Here is a 15,964-nt window from a genome sequence, read left to right as displayed (position 1 = left end):
TTCGTTAAAAACAGGGGAATAATTTAGTATCTTTGTGTATCATTCTTTTAAACCTGATAAGGAGTTTCTTTATAAAGGACACTCAATTTAGGCAGAAAGTTTTGGGAAATGTTGTAAGGTGGGTCACAATGTTCAAAATCATGATTCATCTAGAACTAATGCTCCTCAAAACAGGACTTATATTTGGATTGATTTTTGTGTTAATATGGAGGGGACCACAGAGATTATGGTATTAAGAAAAAAATTATTTATAACAAGAAAAACAACCAGAGAACTAGGAGTGGTTCTAAAGAGATGAATACAATGTACAAGCATTCAAATGGGGAAAATAGCATTATTTAGGAGTTTCCTGGGGCAGCTAGATGGTGCAGTGGATAAAGCACTGGCCCTGGATTCAGGAGACCTGAATTCAAATCTGACCTCAGACACTTGACACTTACTAGCTGTGTGACCCTGGGCAAGTCACTTAACCCCCACTGCCCCGCAAAACAAAACAAAACAAAACAAGGAGTTTCCTGGGGTGAAGTGAACAGGATGCAGTAGCAGCAGCCAAGCAATTAAATCTACCATATTTAGGAGGGTTTAGAAGTTCTGTGACTGACAGCTGTGCTTAGTGATAGTTGGGTGGGGAGGGGGAGTGAGGAAGGTAATAAATTAAAATCTAGAGTATTCCTTCTGAGAACAAGGAAGAAAGGCACTTTTCCACCCTTCTCTTTTTACATGAAATGCCAAGTAGCAATGTGGCGGAGCATAGAAAGCACAGGTCTGGCAAGGAGGAGTCCTGTGTTTTAGTCAGAGCTCTGCTACTGACTTTTCTTTATATCACAACACTTAGTACAATTCCTATAACATAGTATGTGCTTAATAAATGTTTATTGACTAACAAAGTGGCTACTAGGTGGCGCAGTGGACTGAGAGCGCAGCCTAGAATCAGGAAGACATCTTCCTGAATTCAAATCCAACTTCAGACACTTACTAGTTATGTGACAACGGGCAAGTTGTTTAACCCTGTTTGCCTCAGTTTCCTCATCTGTAAAAAATGAGCTGGAGAAGGAAGTGACAAACTATTCCAGTATCTTTGCCAAGGCACAACTGAAAAGACTTAACAAAACAAAACAAAAACTGCCACTGACTAGCTCTATGCCTTTGGGTGTCACTTTAAAATGTTATGGATACCAATGCAACCCTTGTGCTACGTATTTTTTATTCCTCATTCTTACCACATGACATTCAGATGATGTGAGAATTAAGAGGAAAAAAATAACTCACCTTTGCCAATTTCTGTGGACCTTCTGGAGATGGAGTCTGGGAACAATTGTCAAATCCTTCTGAGAGGACATCAATGGGGTCCCCACCATCTGCAGAATTCTGAAATGGAAACTTCTATCAGTAAAGAAATATAAATTGTAAAGGTCACCTTCTAACCCCAATAAGAAATAATGAAATCCTTACAGCAAATCTGCTGTCATTCACCATGTTTTTTTAGATGTTTTTCTTAGTGAGAACGCTAAACTAGACATTAGCACATGACTGTCTTGGCCATCTTCTTTTCTTCTACATTTTATTTATTTGATATAAAAGTATTACATCTACTTGTAAGATGAAGTCCACCATCCCACAATCCCAGCCAGACTTAAGTTCAATAAAGAAATAAAGTACTATATTTACCTTGGTTTCCTTGGGTGGTGGCTTTTCTGGATTACCCTTAAAAACAAGACACACTGCCCATCAAACACATTCTCACAGATGTTCAAATGAGAAAAGAGTCAACAATTGAAGTATGTAAAAAATAAAATGAGAAAAGAACCAACAGTTTCAGAATGTAAAAACCCCCTACTACCCTGAACCAATAGTCCCTGAAACATACCCAGGTAACACAGAATCCAGATCAAAAACAATTCATTTCTCTACCTTCCACTCTGTCTGCCATCTTAGTTTAAATATGAAAATATTAAAGTAATTATCACCTTGATATACCTAAAGGAAATGTGAAAAATGTTCCTAGGCCTAGAAAATGAAATAATTTTTCTTATTTTGGCTCTTTTGGTAAATATGGGTGTTTTTTTTTTTTACAATTCTGCATGAAATATTCTGTAAGTCAGCTAAATAACAACAAAATAATAAAAAAAACAAAAAATCAAAATCAGAAACTTTAAAACCACATATTCATACAGACCGTGGGTCACTGTGGTAAGTAATAGATATGTTAAAAACTGTATACACAACAGTATCAACATTGAGTGTTGATCTACTGTGATGGACTATATTCTTCTCACCAATGCAATGGTACAGAAGAGTTCCAGGGAACTCATGATAGAAGAGGATCTCCAAATCCAAGAAAAAAAAAAAAGAACTGTGGAGTATAGATGCTGAATGAACCATACTATTTCTTTTGGTTTTGGTGCTGTTGTTTTTTCTATTTTGAGGTTTTTCATCATTGCTCTCATTTTTCTCTTATAACATGACTAATGCAGAAATAGGATTAATGTTATTATGTATATATATATATATATATATAACCTATATCAGATTACCTGCTATCTAGGGGAGGGGGGAGGGAGGAAGAAAAATCTGAAATTGGAAAGCTTGTATAAACAAAAGTTGAGCACTATCTTTACATGTAATGGAAAAATAAATAAATAAATTAATTAATTAATTTAAAAAACTGTATAATCAAGGTCATGGTTGCTTGGGAAGTGCATTAAATCATATTTGCCAAGACTACCAGCAATAAACACAGAGGGGCGTCAAAGAGCATGTTTTCCATCAATGCCTTGAGAAACACTGAGAACACATGATTGAATATTGCAAAGCCTGACAGGATACTCTGGCTCTGCCACCTGTTCTGTTTGTCTCATTGTCTTTCAGATGCATAGCAGGTAGGTGTAATTTTGCATTTACCCATCTCAATAATCTGCCTGGAAGAGGGCAGAGCAATTAAAAAAAAATAAATTCTTAAGTACGGACCATTCAGAGGTGGGGAGCTGAGCCAGACTGATCTGAATCAGGAAAGGCAGGTCAAAAACAGTCTATGTACACATCAAAAGACTGACCTCAAAAAAAAAAAAAAAAAGACTGACCTCTTTGCTTTCTCGATGTTTATGTATCTAGGTGAGAATTGAACAAGTCTTCAGATTTTGAATCCTATTTTACCTAACATTCTTCTAAGTTTGATTAATGGATCACAACGCCTATATTCTCCCCGACCCCATTAGACCTTTGACCTCTGGGTTTCTCCCTCCTTTCTTTACTCATTTACTACCCCCCTTCTTGAGACTGAAATTTTGATTTTATTGATGTAGTGAGTTCTTAATGAGGAAAGACCCCTGACCAATGCAGATCTGCAACTTCCACTTAATAGTCAAGGTCATTGAGAGGTTAAGGGACTTGCCCTGAATCAAACAGCCAGAACATGTCAAAAGCAGGACTTGAATTCAGGTTTTCCTGATCAAGAGGCTAATTCTCTGCCTACTCTTCATAATGTGTCTCACTGTCACATTACAACTTGACTAAGGCTGAATGATAGGCTAGTTAGTAGGGCAGATGTCTTTTTCAAGAACAGACCCAGAGAAGTCACACCTTTAATCTTTATATACATTTTTGAAAAAGCACCTCCCTTATACTTCACTTGAAGTTTGGATAAAAATATTAAAATTGTACACTAAATGTATTATCTTATATTCTATGGACCCAGAGCATCCACTTACCTTGTCATTGTTATCAAGAAGATGCCTGTATTCAGGAGGTATGGTGTCATCTCTTTCTCCCAACTTCTCTCTATGTTCAGCTTTAGCTTTTTCCTAGAAATATTGAGCAAAAAAGTCACAATCAATATTTGTTCCTTTTCTTTTCATGGAATGCAGCCTGAGTTTCCTAGGATCTATTTCATTTTGGTAAGATGGGGACAAATGACTTGTTTTTAATTCTTTTAAGCAACTGAAGACAATATTTTCACTCTAACATGGATAAAAACGTTAATCATTATGGATTTTCCATTTGAAAATGGTTATTAAACATCTACTACATGTAAAGCACTAAGCTTCAAGTCAGGGGTATTCTGTACCTGCAATTCACTTATAATTTCATAAAGGGGACAAGAAAAGGACACAAATGAATTTTCAAGAGAAATGAGTGATGAAACATGACCTTTTGCAATTATAATTGGAAGGGAAGCTCAAAGTTTTGAAAAGATCACTTCTCAAGCCAAAATTTGAGCTTTGTAACTCATTTGAATAATTATGACATCTGTCACTTTCATTAAGAACCAAGAGCTAACATTCTTGATAGATAATAAAAGAAAGATGTGATATCTTGGCTTTGTTCAGAGCATATAAAACAAAGCCTTTAATCTTTGATTCACCTTATCCAGTTAAGAAAATGATTATCTGTTGGACCCCGGATCATTCTCCCTTCCTCAAGGAGTCTCACAGTCTTGCTCTTTGTCTAAACTCCACATCTTATACATGGGGAACGTCAATACTCTGGTTTCCTCCCCAATCCGTCAACTTCCTCAACTCCCATGATTTATACCTTCACTCCATCTTAGCCACACAAACGGAATTACCCCAACTTATTCAATCCTTGACAATTAAAAACTTTGAAATTGTTCTCTCTGGCCATACCCTCCTATTCTATTTCTCTTTGTGCCTCACCCCTCCCACACCCAGGCCCTGTGGTTACTCTACCCTTCCTTATTCTCCCAAGTCTTCATCCCTGCTTTGGCCTCATTTCTTTTCCTTCCCAATCTTAATCCAATAATAAATTAGTTCAGCTATATATTGTACCCAACTCCTGAATCTCTTGTTACCTTGGTCTATTGCTATTCATATCTTGCTATTCCCCAACTTAGACTGCACATGCAATGAGCTTTACTCACATGCTACTGAATAATAGTGACTAGGCCCACATCAAGTTTTATATTATCTAATTTTAACTGGGCTCTTCCTGCTGCCCAGCACTCAGCTATCAATGTGATGTTCCTAAAAAAATAGGTCTAACCATGTCATCTTCCTACTCAATAAATTCCAGTGGCTATCTACCACTCCCAGGATTAAATATAGGATCTTTTTTAATATTCAAAGCTCTTTATAACCTGCCATCTACCTACCTTTCTAGTCTTCTTGCACCTTACATCTCCCATGTATTCTGAAATCCACTAACCTCTTTGCTGTTGCTCCTGGAACAAGATGCTCCATCTCCCAATTCTGAGCATTTTCTCTGGCTCTCCCCCATGGTCTCTGTCCTCATTTTCACCTTGTGGCTTCCCTGCCTTCCTTTAAGTCCCAGCTAAACTCCTACCTTCCACAGGAAGCCTTTCCGGATCCCCCTTAAATCTGGTGCCTTCTGTTGTTGATTATTTCCACCTTAGCCTGTATAAAGCTTGTTGATTAATAATTGCTTGCATTTGTTTCCCCAATTAGACTGTGAGCTCATTGAGAGTGGGGACTTTTCTGCCTTTCTTTGTATTCTCAGTTCTTGGCACAATGCCTGGCACACAGTAGGCACTTTGTATTGTTTGATTATTCTTACTTTTCTCCTTATTGTATTCCCTACAATAGCTTTCCAAACCTCTTGTTCATTCTTCAAGCTTCTTACATCTTCCTCCTGCCCTCAGGAAAACTTCTTTGTTCCAGTCTCAGAAATAAAGTGGGTCCTCTCTTTATTATAGCCAACCCTCTATCTGTGTTCCTAATTCTATCCCAGAATGTGTTATCGTTTTTGTGCTCATCCTTGTTTCTTCCCTCTCCCCCTTTCCCCTCTCCTCTTCAATCTCTCTATTGGTCCCTTAACATGCCTTCAACACCACCCAGGACTCCCTCATCCTTAAAAAGTTGGGAGGACCTGAGTTCAAATATGACCTCAGACACTTAATAGCTGTGTGACCCTAATCTCTCCACTTAACCCCAATTGCCTTAAAACATCCGGGCCTTCTCCAGTCATCCCGATACATATCTTGCCACTGGATCCAGATGACTCTGGAGGAGAAAGTGAGGTTGGTGACCTTGCACACCCCTGCCTCACTTAAATCCAATTCAGTGCAAGTCATGATGTCACTTGATGTCATGGTCCTCTTCGAGAACGAAGGACAGACAACAACAACAACAACAAGAAGCTTAAAACAAACCTTCATTTTGTCCCACGTGCAAACTCCTAGAAAAAACAGTCTATGCCTACTGCCTACATTTCCTGTCCTTCCTTTAGCATTATGGAATCACATTGATAGAGCTGGAAATGACATCGGCCGTCATCTAGTCTAACCCATACATGAAGCAATCCCCTCTATAACATGGTCAAACTGTGGTCAGTCAGCCTCTGCTTAAAGATTTCCAAAGAGGGGGAACCCATCACCTCTAGAGGCAGGGCATTCCTTTTGGAATACTTCTAATAGTAAGTTTTTCCTGACATCAAGCCTTAATTTTCCTCTTGCACCCATTGTTTCTGTTTCTGTACTCTGGGGCCCAGTCCTTTCTCCATGCACATCCCTTTAAATACTTGAACACAGGTATCCTCTCTCTCTCCACTCCTGGGTTAGGTTTTTCTCTGGGCTAAACAGCTCTAGTTCCTTTAACTAATTCTCCAATGTCATGAATTCAAAGGACAGTAGCAAAAAGATGAGGGGTAGATGTCATATCAAATTATAAGTATTTTTTAAAAAAATTTTGTTCTCTTACCTTTACTTTATCCTCCATCGGCTTCTTGTCATCAGGGTCTGGTTTTCTTTCCCCAAGGGATTTAGAGAGTTGATCATATGCATCATCAAGCCCCTCATCTTTTTGCTAAAGAGTAAAAACAAATAATCCACATTAACTATAGCTGTACCATAGGCAGGCAGCCCAACACAGGGGTGCTGGGCTTTTTTCCATAAGCAAATCTACTTATCTTCAGAGTAAACAGCTCAGTGGTTCTGTGGATAGAGCACTGGGCATGGAGTCAGGAAGACCTGAATTCAAATCCAGCCTCTAGACACTTAATAGCTGTGTTACCCTGAGCAAGTTATTTAACTTCTGTTAGCCTCAGTTTCCTCTATTGTAAAATAGGAATAATAACAGCATCTACCTCCCAGGGTTGTTATAAGGGCCAAATGAGATATTATTTGTAAAGCACATAGCATAGTGCCTGGTATATAGCAGGCACTTTATAAATGCTTATTCACCTCCTCCTCCCCCTTCCCCTAACCCAACCAGACACTTGGCCATAGTGGAACACAGAAACAGTGGAGCAAGGAGAGATATAAAACACTAAGTGCTTAAAATGGACAACAGCACCGCCCTGACCTCCGTTGGGGGAGGTCATTAAGGACTCATGCCAAAAAATCTTCCTTTCCAAAACAATCCTGAAGCATATCAGCAGAGGGTAACATCACAATCCATTAAATAAGGCTTCTGTAACATATAGTTGGGTAAATCCTGCTCGTTTTTTGCATAATTTAAAAGGCAATTATAAAGACAGATATGAAAATTCTTCAGTACTTTTTCGTCAAAATTCAATTTGACAAACATTTATCACATGTCTACAGGGCACTGTGCTAAGAGCTGGAGAAATGGACAAAACAAATATTTCCTGCTTTCAGGGAGCTTACAGTCCAGTAGGGGATATCACATGCAAATACATGTGTAAACACACAATTATTTTAAAAGGCAAAGGGCACTGATAACTAGGAAAAGGGGAGGAGGAAAGGGATGAGGAATTGGGAAGAACCCTAAGTAGGAAATGACACCAGAGTTGAGCCTTATAGGGAGCATTAACAGTTCTAAGAGGCAGAGGTCCAGAGGGAGAGCACTGTAGGCATAGAGAAACTGCCTATGCAAGGACATTAAGACTGAAGATGAAAGGCCAATTTGGTGAATTTGGCCAGGCTGGCTGAATACAGAGTACACAAAGGGGAGTAAATGAAATAAGGTTAGAAAGGTGTAGTTATGAGCTGAATCAACCATTCTGGAAATCCATTTGGAACTATGTCCAAAGGGCTATAAATCTGTGAATACCCTTTGACACAGCAATACCACTACTAGGTCTGGGTCCTAAAAAGATCAAAGGGAAAGGAAAAGGACCTATTTGTACAAAGATATTTATAGCAGTTCTTCTTGTGGTAGGAAAGAACTGGACATTGAGGGGAAGCTCATCAACTGGGAAATGGCTGAACAAGTTGTGGCATGTGATTATGATGGAATACTATATGTGCTATCAGAACTGATGGGCAGGATATTTTCAGAAAAAAGCTGGGAAGACTTACATGAATGATACAAAGTGAACAGAAACAAGAGAACACTGTACACAGTAACAGCAATATTGTACTGTGAAAAACTGTAAATGACAACTATATTCCCAGCAATAAAATGATCTAAGAACATTACAAAGGACTCCTGTAGAAAAATGTTATCCGTCTCCAGAGAAAAAACTGAGGGAGTCTGAATGCAGATTGAAGCATACTCTTTTCCACTTTCTATATATTTGTTGTTGTTTTGGTCTGAGTTTTCTTTCACAACTAATATGGAAATAGGGGAATAGGGATGTTCATGGAGGACCAGCACCTCTGGTGTAAGGGCTTGCTGATCTCTTTTCAGGGCTGCTCATCCACCTTTGATGTCTCTCTTCACCCAGCTCTCACCTGTGGCTCGAACAAGGTATAGCATGTGCATGACGTCAACCAGGTTGAGGGCAACAGAGAGGCCTCAAACCTGTCAGTGAGTTAGGGCGATATCTACCCCAATATGTGAAGACTTCTCTAAGTGGAATGATTTTAAAGGGCACAGTTCAATCAGTATGATATGAATGTTGTCTCCTCCATTAGACTATGAAATCCTGGAGAAAAAGGACTTTCTGCCTCCTTTATTTGTACAATCAATCCTCAACTTTTTGTGAGGGCAACATTCATAGAAAATGGGATAAAAGTAAAAAATGGAAACGTTGCTAAATTGAGCCTATGGGAAAGAGACGATTAAGTTCCCACGACCCCCCAAAAATGTAATCTTTTGTACAGAGTAATGAAAATACACTTTTCTGCATACAGTTCTTTATAAGAAAACCTTTAAAATGAGAGCGTTGTTCTCAGTGGCCTCTAAGTCCCTTTCTAGCTTTAAACTTATGATCCTATGAATTAAGAGCCCCCAAATACAGAAATATCACCTGTGCTTTGATGCAGCATCAAAAAGAAAAGGAAGAGAGTGACATTACATTTTCAAAATTACAGGAGAAGAAACAACCACCACAACTGGAACAAATGGGTAAAATGCATTATCTAGGAAAGGAAAGCAGATAGAAGTCCAAATGTTCTCTATGCACTATCCAAAACAGGAAATATAGGACATTTCTTATAGGATTCTGTTACAGCAGGTGCTCTCTGCCATCTTATTAAATAACCAGCCTTAGCAATCCAGAGTTGGTAGACAGGTGATCTTTAACACTTAACTGGCAGGCGTCTTCTCACCCTCCCTGGGAAGGATTTTTTTTTGAGAGAACAAATCAAAATACCTATTACTTACTGAGGTATCAGGTGGACTTGCAGAGCCTGTTGTAGGAGCTGGTGTGGGGTCAGCCATCACAGTGGCCTCAGTAGAATGTTTCTTGTCTTTGGATACCTAAAAGGGCCAAACATAGTCAAAAGGTTACTGCCAAAGGAACTTGGTTACAGGAAATCAAAAAGCTAATGGAGAAAGGTTTTCTTTTTTAAAATCAGATTTAAAAAATATTTTATTTTTCCCCAATTACATGTTAAAACAATTTTTAACATTTTAAAAAATTTTGAGTTCCAAATTCTATCCTCCTCTCTCTCCCTTTCCCTGTCCCCTGAGATGATAAGAATCCGATATAGATTATAAATGTGCAATCATGTAAAACATTACCACATTTATTTTGTACAAGAAGACTTGAATAACAACAAAAATGTGAAAAATAGTATTCTTCAGTCAATATTCAGACATCAGTTCTTTCACTAAAGGCAGATAGCATGTTGCATCATGAGTCCTTTGGGACTGTCTTGGATCATCATATTGCTGAGAATAACTAAGTCATTCATAGTTCTTCATTGTACAATATAGCTATTACTGTATACAATGTTCTCTTGGCTCTGCTCACTTTACTTTGCATCAATTCATGTAAGTCTTTCCAGGTTTTTCTGAAATCATCCTGTTTGTAGTTTCTTGTAGCACAATAATATTCCATCACGATCATATAACAAAAGCTTATTCAGCCATTCCCCAACTGATAGGGTATCCCCTTGATTTCCAGTCATTAGCCACCACAAAAAGAACTCTATAAATATTTTTTGTACAAATAGATACTTTTCCCTTTTCTTGGATGTCTTTGGGATATAGACCTATCAGTGGTATTGCTGGATCAAAGGGTATGCAGTTATATAGCCCTTTGGGCATAGTTCCAAATTACTCTCCAGTTTATATTTAGGAAGTTGTGAGAATTACTCCCTGGTTAGAAACTGTTGAGAGCCAGAAAGATACATGACAATGTTAACAAAAGTTATGTCATCATAACCTATAATATTCAAACTTGTCTTACCCAGTTTTGATAAAGACTGCATGCAAACTTGGAACAACCATTACTGAACTGGACAATGATTTCTCACCAGATGGCTACTTTACCTTTGCCAAGCTTCCCTGTAACAGAGTACTATATTTGTGTGCCACGTTACCAAGGGCTGGCTGATGGTGCAGTGCTGTCATAATTAATCAGCCATACACACACAAATACAGGAATATTCATTGGTAAATTAATTATTTTGGTATGATCTTCAGTAAAATGCAAATGTAAACTTCTCCCAATAATCTCAACATCCTCCATGACAAAATATTCACATTTATCTCAACAATTTAGAGAAGGTTTTCTTAAATTTTGTGTGGGTTGTAGACCCTTCTGGCCGTCGGTCCACTGAAACCTTTGGGCCCCATCTCAGAATGTTAAAAGTACATAAAATAAGAAATCTAAGGAAACTAATTATATTGAAATATAATTATCCCCATATCTGATTGTTTGATGCCTCAGGGATGGGGGAGAGGAGGAAGGGAAAGAGGGATAAAAATTGGAACCCAAAACTATAAATAAAAAATGTTTATTATAAAAAAAAGAAATATAGCTATCAAAATATTTTTAAAAAACAAGTTAAGAACTTGTGATTTAGAATAACAGATTATCACTGAGACTGGGTCAATATTTTATAGTACACATTTTTTAATGGATAATTTTATTCTTTTCCTCTTTCTTTGGCAAATCTCTGAGCCCAGGATTATTCCCTCTGACCCAAAGTTTCAAGAGGTATAGTTTGAAGGTCAAGTTCAAGGTCGCAGACCTCTCTACTAAGAGTAAAGAAGTAGAAAAGAAGTAAAAAAAATAACTCACTTGTGCTACAGATACTGCTGCTTGGGTTACAGGTGCTTGGGAACATGTAAAGCTCTCTGACAATTCATCTAGAAGGTCATCTTCACTCCTAGGCTGCATAAATCAGGAAATGAATCCAAAAAGGTCACAGGTCATTATGATGAACTTCCAAGCTAGTGTAATTATTTAGATGTGATTCAAAGTACAAAACAAAAGCTGTGTCAGCTCCTGTTATTACCAGGCTCATCCTGTTCTGACTCAGGCAAATTAGTTTACTTACTGCAATTTTTTCACTTTGTTTTTTGTCAAGCAGTTTTCTTTCTTCATCCTACAGTAAAAAACAAAACAAAACATTAAAGGGAGTCATTTTTGCATTTCAGGACTAGCATGAAGTTTCATAAGCATTCCAATAATTCCATACTGATAATAGTACTCATTAGAAAGCCAATAAACATTTATTAAACACCTATTATATGCCAAGCACTGTGCTAAGAGTTGGGTTACAAAAAGAGGCAAAAGACAGTCCCTACCTTCAAGTAGCTTACAATCTAACAGGTGAGACAATAGGCAAACAAAAATGCTCCAATATATACAAGATAAATAGGAAACGAGAGAAGAAAGTACTAGGATTAAGAAGAGTAGGAAAAGGCTTACTATAGAAGATGGGATTTTAGTTGGGATTTATAGGAAGCCAGGAAATCAGGAGGAAGACTTAAGAAGGGAGAGAATTCCAAGTACAGGAAGACAGCAAGAGAAAATGCTAGGAACTGAGAGATGGAGTGTCTTAGAGAAGAGCCACAAGGCCAGTGTTGCTGGATCAAATTTTACCCGGGGAGAAGTAAGATGTGTGTGTGTGTGACAGAGATAGAGATAGAGATAGAGATAGAGATAGAGATAGAGATAGAGATAGAGATAGAGATAGAGATAGAGATAGAGATAGAGATAGAGATAGAGAGATAGATAGAGAGAGAGAGAGAAAGAGAGAGAGAGAGAGAGAGAGAGAGAGAGAATGATCACAGGAGATAAGGGAGAATAGTGCAGTGGGAAGGAATCGGTTCTCTCTCCTTTAGTACCCTCAATTCTTAGTCTCACTTTAATTTTTCCTTAAAAGGAAATGGAAAAAAGGCAAAGGAGACTCATTCAGGGCCTCCTGCATACCCCAGTTCTAGTATGGCAACTCAAGAAGACAGGTTAAGTTGGCTTTAGGGCAACAGAATTACTCTTGGGATTTGACCAGCTAAAAGATGCAACTGCTGCATTATTTCCTGGCTGCCTGAACATATACAAAGGCAGAAGAAGGTTCAACCCTTCTTTAGTGCTTAGCTGGAGACTATGGTGGGCATATCATAGGCATGAGAGCTGAGTTCAATTGAATCAACTCAATGTCCTTAATGTGTGTATACAGAAACACACATATATTTATATATACATCTCTCTCACACACACTTTCTCTCTTTCTCTGTGTGTGTTTCTCTCTCCCTCTCTCCCCATATCTATTTGTCTATTTCCTTGCCCTCTACTAAAAATATCTTTTGTTAACTGCTGAATGACCTATGGGTATTCAGTTATATTCCAATATTGGAGCCTGAGAAAAGATATAACATAGGATAACCCCAACTTGTCTTAGAGTGTTAAAATCAAATTTGAAAATAATTTTGACGCTTATAAATCATAGACTACAGAGCAGTACATAATTATTTTAGCAAGTGTACCCGGTATGTGAAAGGGCAAAACACGCAAAGTATTTTGGGCTCTTTTGAGAAAGATTTATAAATCCTTCAGTTAAATGAAGTAATAAATTATACACAAGGTTAGAGCCAACTCTAACCAGAGCGGATTGTAAATTTTCAGTGTGAGCATTTATTCCTCAGAAACTCATAAAGATAGGCTACAGAATCAGGGCTTACTTTATTGCTTTGTTGATTGTCTTGAAAGTAATGGGAAAATTCAATAATGGAGATTAAATGCAAAAGTATATCCTGTGTGTAGTTTTGGTAGAGCTGGTTGTTAAACATTTACCACCATACCTCTGTATATAAATCACTTTTCAAACCTTAAAATGCTATATAAATGCTAGCCATCATCATCGTCGTCCACTTAGCTGTCTTCCAGGAAGAAATATGATAGGACCCCTGCCCTGAAAGTGTTTGCACCCTCAATGGAGATATCAACAGGTATTTATTAAGCACTTACTGTGTACCAGGCAAGATAAAACACTGAAAAGTTAAATGGGTATGTAATAGCGGGACAGAAGTTAAAGACAACAATAAAATATTTGGCACAAACCAGTAAACATGTCATTAATTGCTAAATAAGTAGTACAGAGAATAATTGCCGCAGAATCCCAGGGAATCTGGGAGGGGTGAGAGGAATCTAGTTGGGATGGCCAGGAAAGGCTAGTCAACTATTAAAAATAATCTCAAGTGGTTAAAAAAATTTAAGGCACACAAAGCAAGGCATTAACAGATTGTTGTTTGTTGTAATTATTGTGCATTATAGTTATTTGTATTCCTCTATGAGATGGTCAGGTCCAAGAGGAATAAATGTTTGTAGAAGTTCAAAGTCATTCAATTTAGCCTTGTTTTGGGGTTTGTTTGTTTTAGCTTTAATTTGTGACAGTGACTTCTGTAAACTGTAGAGACTTCACACCAATATATTCATGGTCCTGGATCTATGTCAGGGTCCCTGCCTGCCTTAGGGGTATGAATTACATACGATGTAGATATAGAATAAAAAAAAAACTCATTTACCTTGCTTACTTTTAATCTGTATTCAGGAGGGATTGTGTCGTCTTTTTCACCTACTTTTTCCCGCTTTTCTTCTTTGGATTTTTCCTGAAGGAAAGCTCTCTGTCATTACAATTGTATATTATCATATGTATGTAGGTTTTTTTGTATCTAAGTATGTACATTCATTTTCTATGAACCAAGTTGCTGAGATCTGGCTGGATGAGATTATATTTGATAATGTTATGAAATCATAGGATCAGTTTTAGCACTAGAAGGGGGTCAGTGGAATCCAACCCACGCAACTGAAAGAGGAAGAAGCTGAAGCAGAAGTTAATTACTGACACAGTTCATGGTGATACAACTCTTTAAATATCTGAGACAGGATTTGAAGTCCAGGTCTTCCTGACTCCAAGCCCAGAATGCAGTCCAATACACCATGTTGCCTCTCTCATATTCATCATTTATATACTTTGGAAATATATCCTGGGTAAGCACTAGGATCACCTCACTGCCACTAAGTGGCCACTGGGATGTGTCTGAAGGCAGCTAGCAACTGCTATTTCTTTTCTCTTTAGCCCTTTGTAAACATACAAGTAGTCCAAGGGGTTCCTGTAAGCATCAGTAAGTGAGTATCATCCATTTAAAATGTAGACCTTTGGGGCAGCTCGGTGGCGCAGTGGATAGAGCACCGGCCCTGGATTCAGGAAGACCTGAGTTCAAATCCGGCCTCAGACACTTAACACTTACTAGTTGTGTGACCCTGGGCAAGTCGCTTAACCCCAATTGCCTCACTAAAAATAAATAAATATAAAATAAAATAAAATAAAATAAAATGTAGACCTTTCACAGAATCAAAATGGTGAGCTTTTTTAAGGCCACTTTTTAAAGAGGGTGGACAAGTGGACAAGACTGGCACAGATTGATGGGATACAGTGTGTAGTGTTGGGGGAATGCTCACATGGATGATCCACTGATCTAAGTCCCAAATCAATTAAGCATCCAATAGTGCAAGTAAGTGTTTTAAGCAGAAACACAGGCATGCTTTATGAGCAATATAAAGGGCACTTTTTGGAGGGAAGGGGAAAGACAGAGATGAACCTGAATCCTCATTACCTTTACTTTATCCACTGCAGGTTTCTTTTCTTCTGGATCCACTTCTTTCTTTGCGAGACTGCCGACTAAGGCTTCCACAGCATCATCTGGCACTTCTCCCTTTTGAAAAGACACAGGAAGAAACACTGGCTTATCACTGCTTTAGAGATGTATTGATCTAAGAACATACAGAAAGATAACTTCATCTAAGTCATAATTCATCACATAATCTCAAGTGTGGAATGAAAAAAATCCATGTTTCAAAAGTAGAGGTTGAAATCATCAGAGGCTCTGCATATGACACCGCATTCAGAGTAATAGTTGAGCAACTGGTGGAATGTGTTAAAAAGTGTCTGGGCATTGTGATAAAAGTACACCACAGAAAAATGGGTAGACAGGAGCAGAAACTATTATTCTGAAATGAATCTTTTACTTGTACAAAATAGAATGTCGAAACATTCATAAAAGGCAGGAAGACCTATGTTCCTTATGCTGATACCAACCCTTAGAAAACCCCAGAGGAAAAGTACATTGAAATACTTGCTTCACCTCAGGCAGAAGAATACATAAAGGAAAGAAAGGGATAGGATAGCTAAGCCTGTCCCCACAAAGACTATTTCTAAAAAAAACATCCAAAAACCAAAAGTTTGTCTCCTAAACTATCAAAATAGAGACATCTCCTTTCTTCCAGAAAAAAAAAAAAAAAAGAATCTTCACCCTCTGTTCCGAAATGGAAAAACAGTATGGTACAGTGCAAAGAGAACTGGTTTTACTGTCAGGAAGGCCTGGGTTCAAATCCCAACTCAAACATATAA

At 38.0% G+C, this 15,964-nt stretch overlaps 1 protein-coding gene across 4 annotated transcripts in view; it reads right to left on the bottom strand.

The window, feature by feature from the left end:
- Nucleotides 1–15,964, bottom strand: part of CAST (calpastatin) — a 139,399-nt gene that overhangs the window by 4,432 nt on the left and 119,003 nt on the right. For all 4 annotated transcript variants that reach the window (XM_043988186.1, XM_043988177.1, XM_043988170.1 and 1 more), the window contains 9 exons: nt 15,171–15,269; nt 14,079–14,162; nt 11,609–11,656; nt 11,350–11,442; nt 9,483–9,578; nt 6,672–6,776; nt 3,708–3,800; nt 1,669–1,704; nt 1,270–1,368 (listed from right to left, as the gene is read on the bottom strand). In XM_043988186.1, the coding sequence (XP_043844121.1) occupies nt 1,270–1,368; nt 1,669–1,704; nt 3,708–3,800; nt 6,672–6,776; nt 9,483–9,578; nt 11,350–11,442; nt 11,609–11,656; nt 14,079–14,162; nt 15,171–15,269 (753 nt within the window). The remainder of the gene's footprint in view (nt 1–1,269; nt 1,369–1,668; nt 1,705–3,707; nt 3,801–6,671; nt 6,777–9,482; nt 9,579–11,349; nt 11,443–11,608; nt 11,657–14,078; nt 14,163–15,170; nt 15,270–15,964) is intronic.

The sequence above is a fragment of the Dromiciops gliroides genome, chromosome 1 (assembly GCF_019393635.1).
Source record: "Dromiciops gliroides isolate mDroGli1 chromosome 1, mDroGli1.pri, whole genome shotgun sequence".
In the NCBI taxonomy this organism is placed as follows: Eukaryota; Metazoa; Chordata; class Mammalia; order Microbiotheria; family Microbiotheriidae; genus Dromiciops; species Dromiciops gliroides.
The sequence above is the reverse complement of the archived record's forward strand: the minus strand, read 5'-3'. Positions and strand labels throughout refer to the sequence as shown.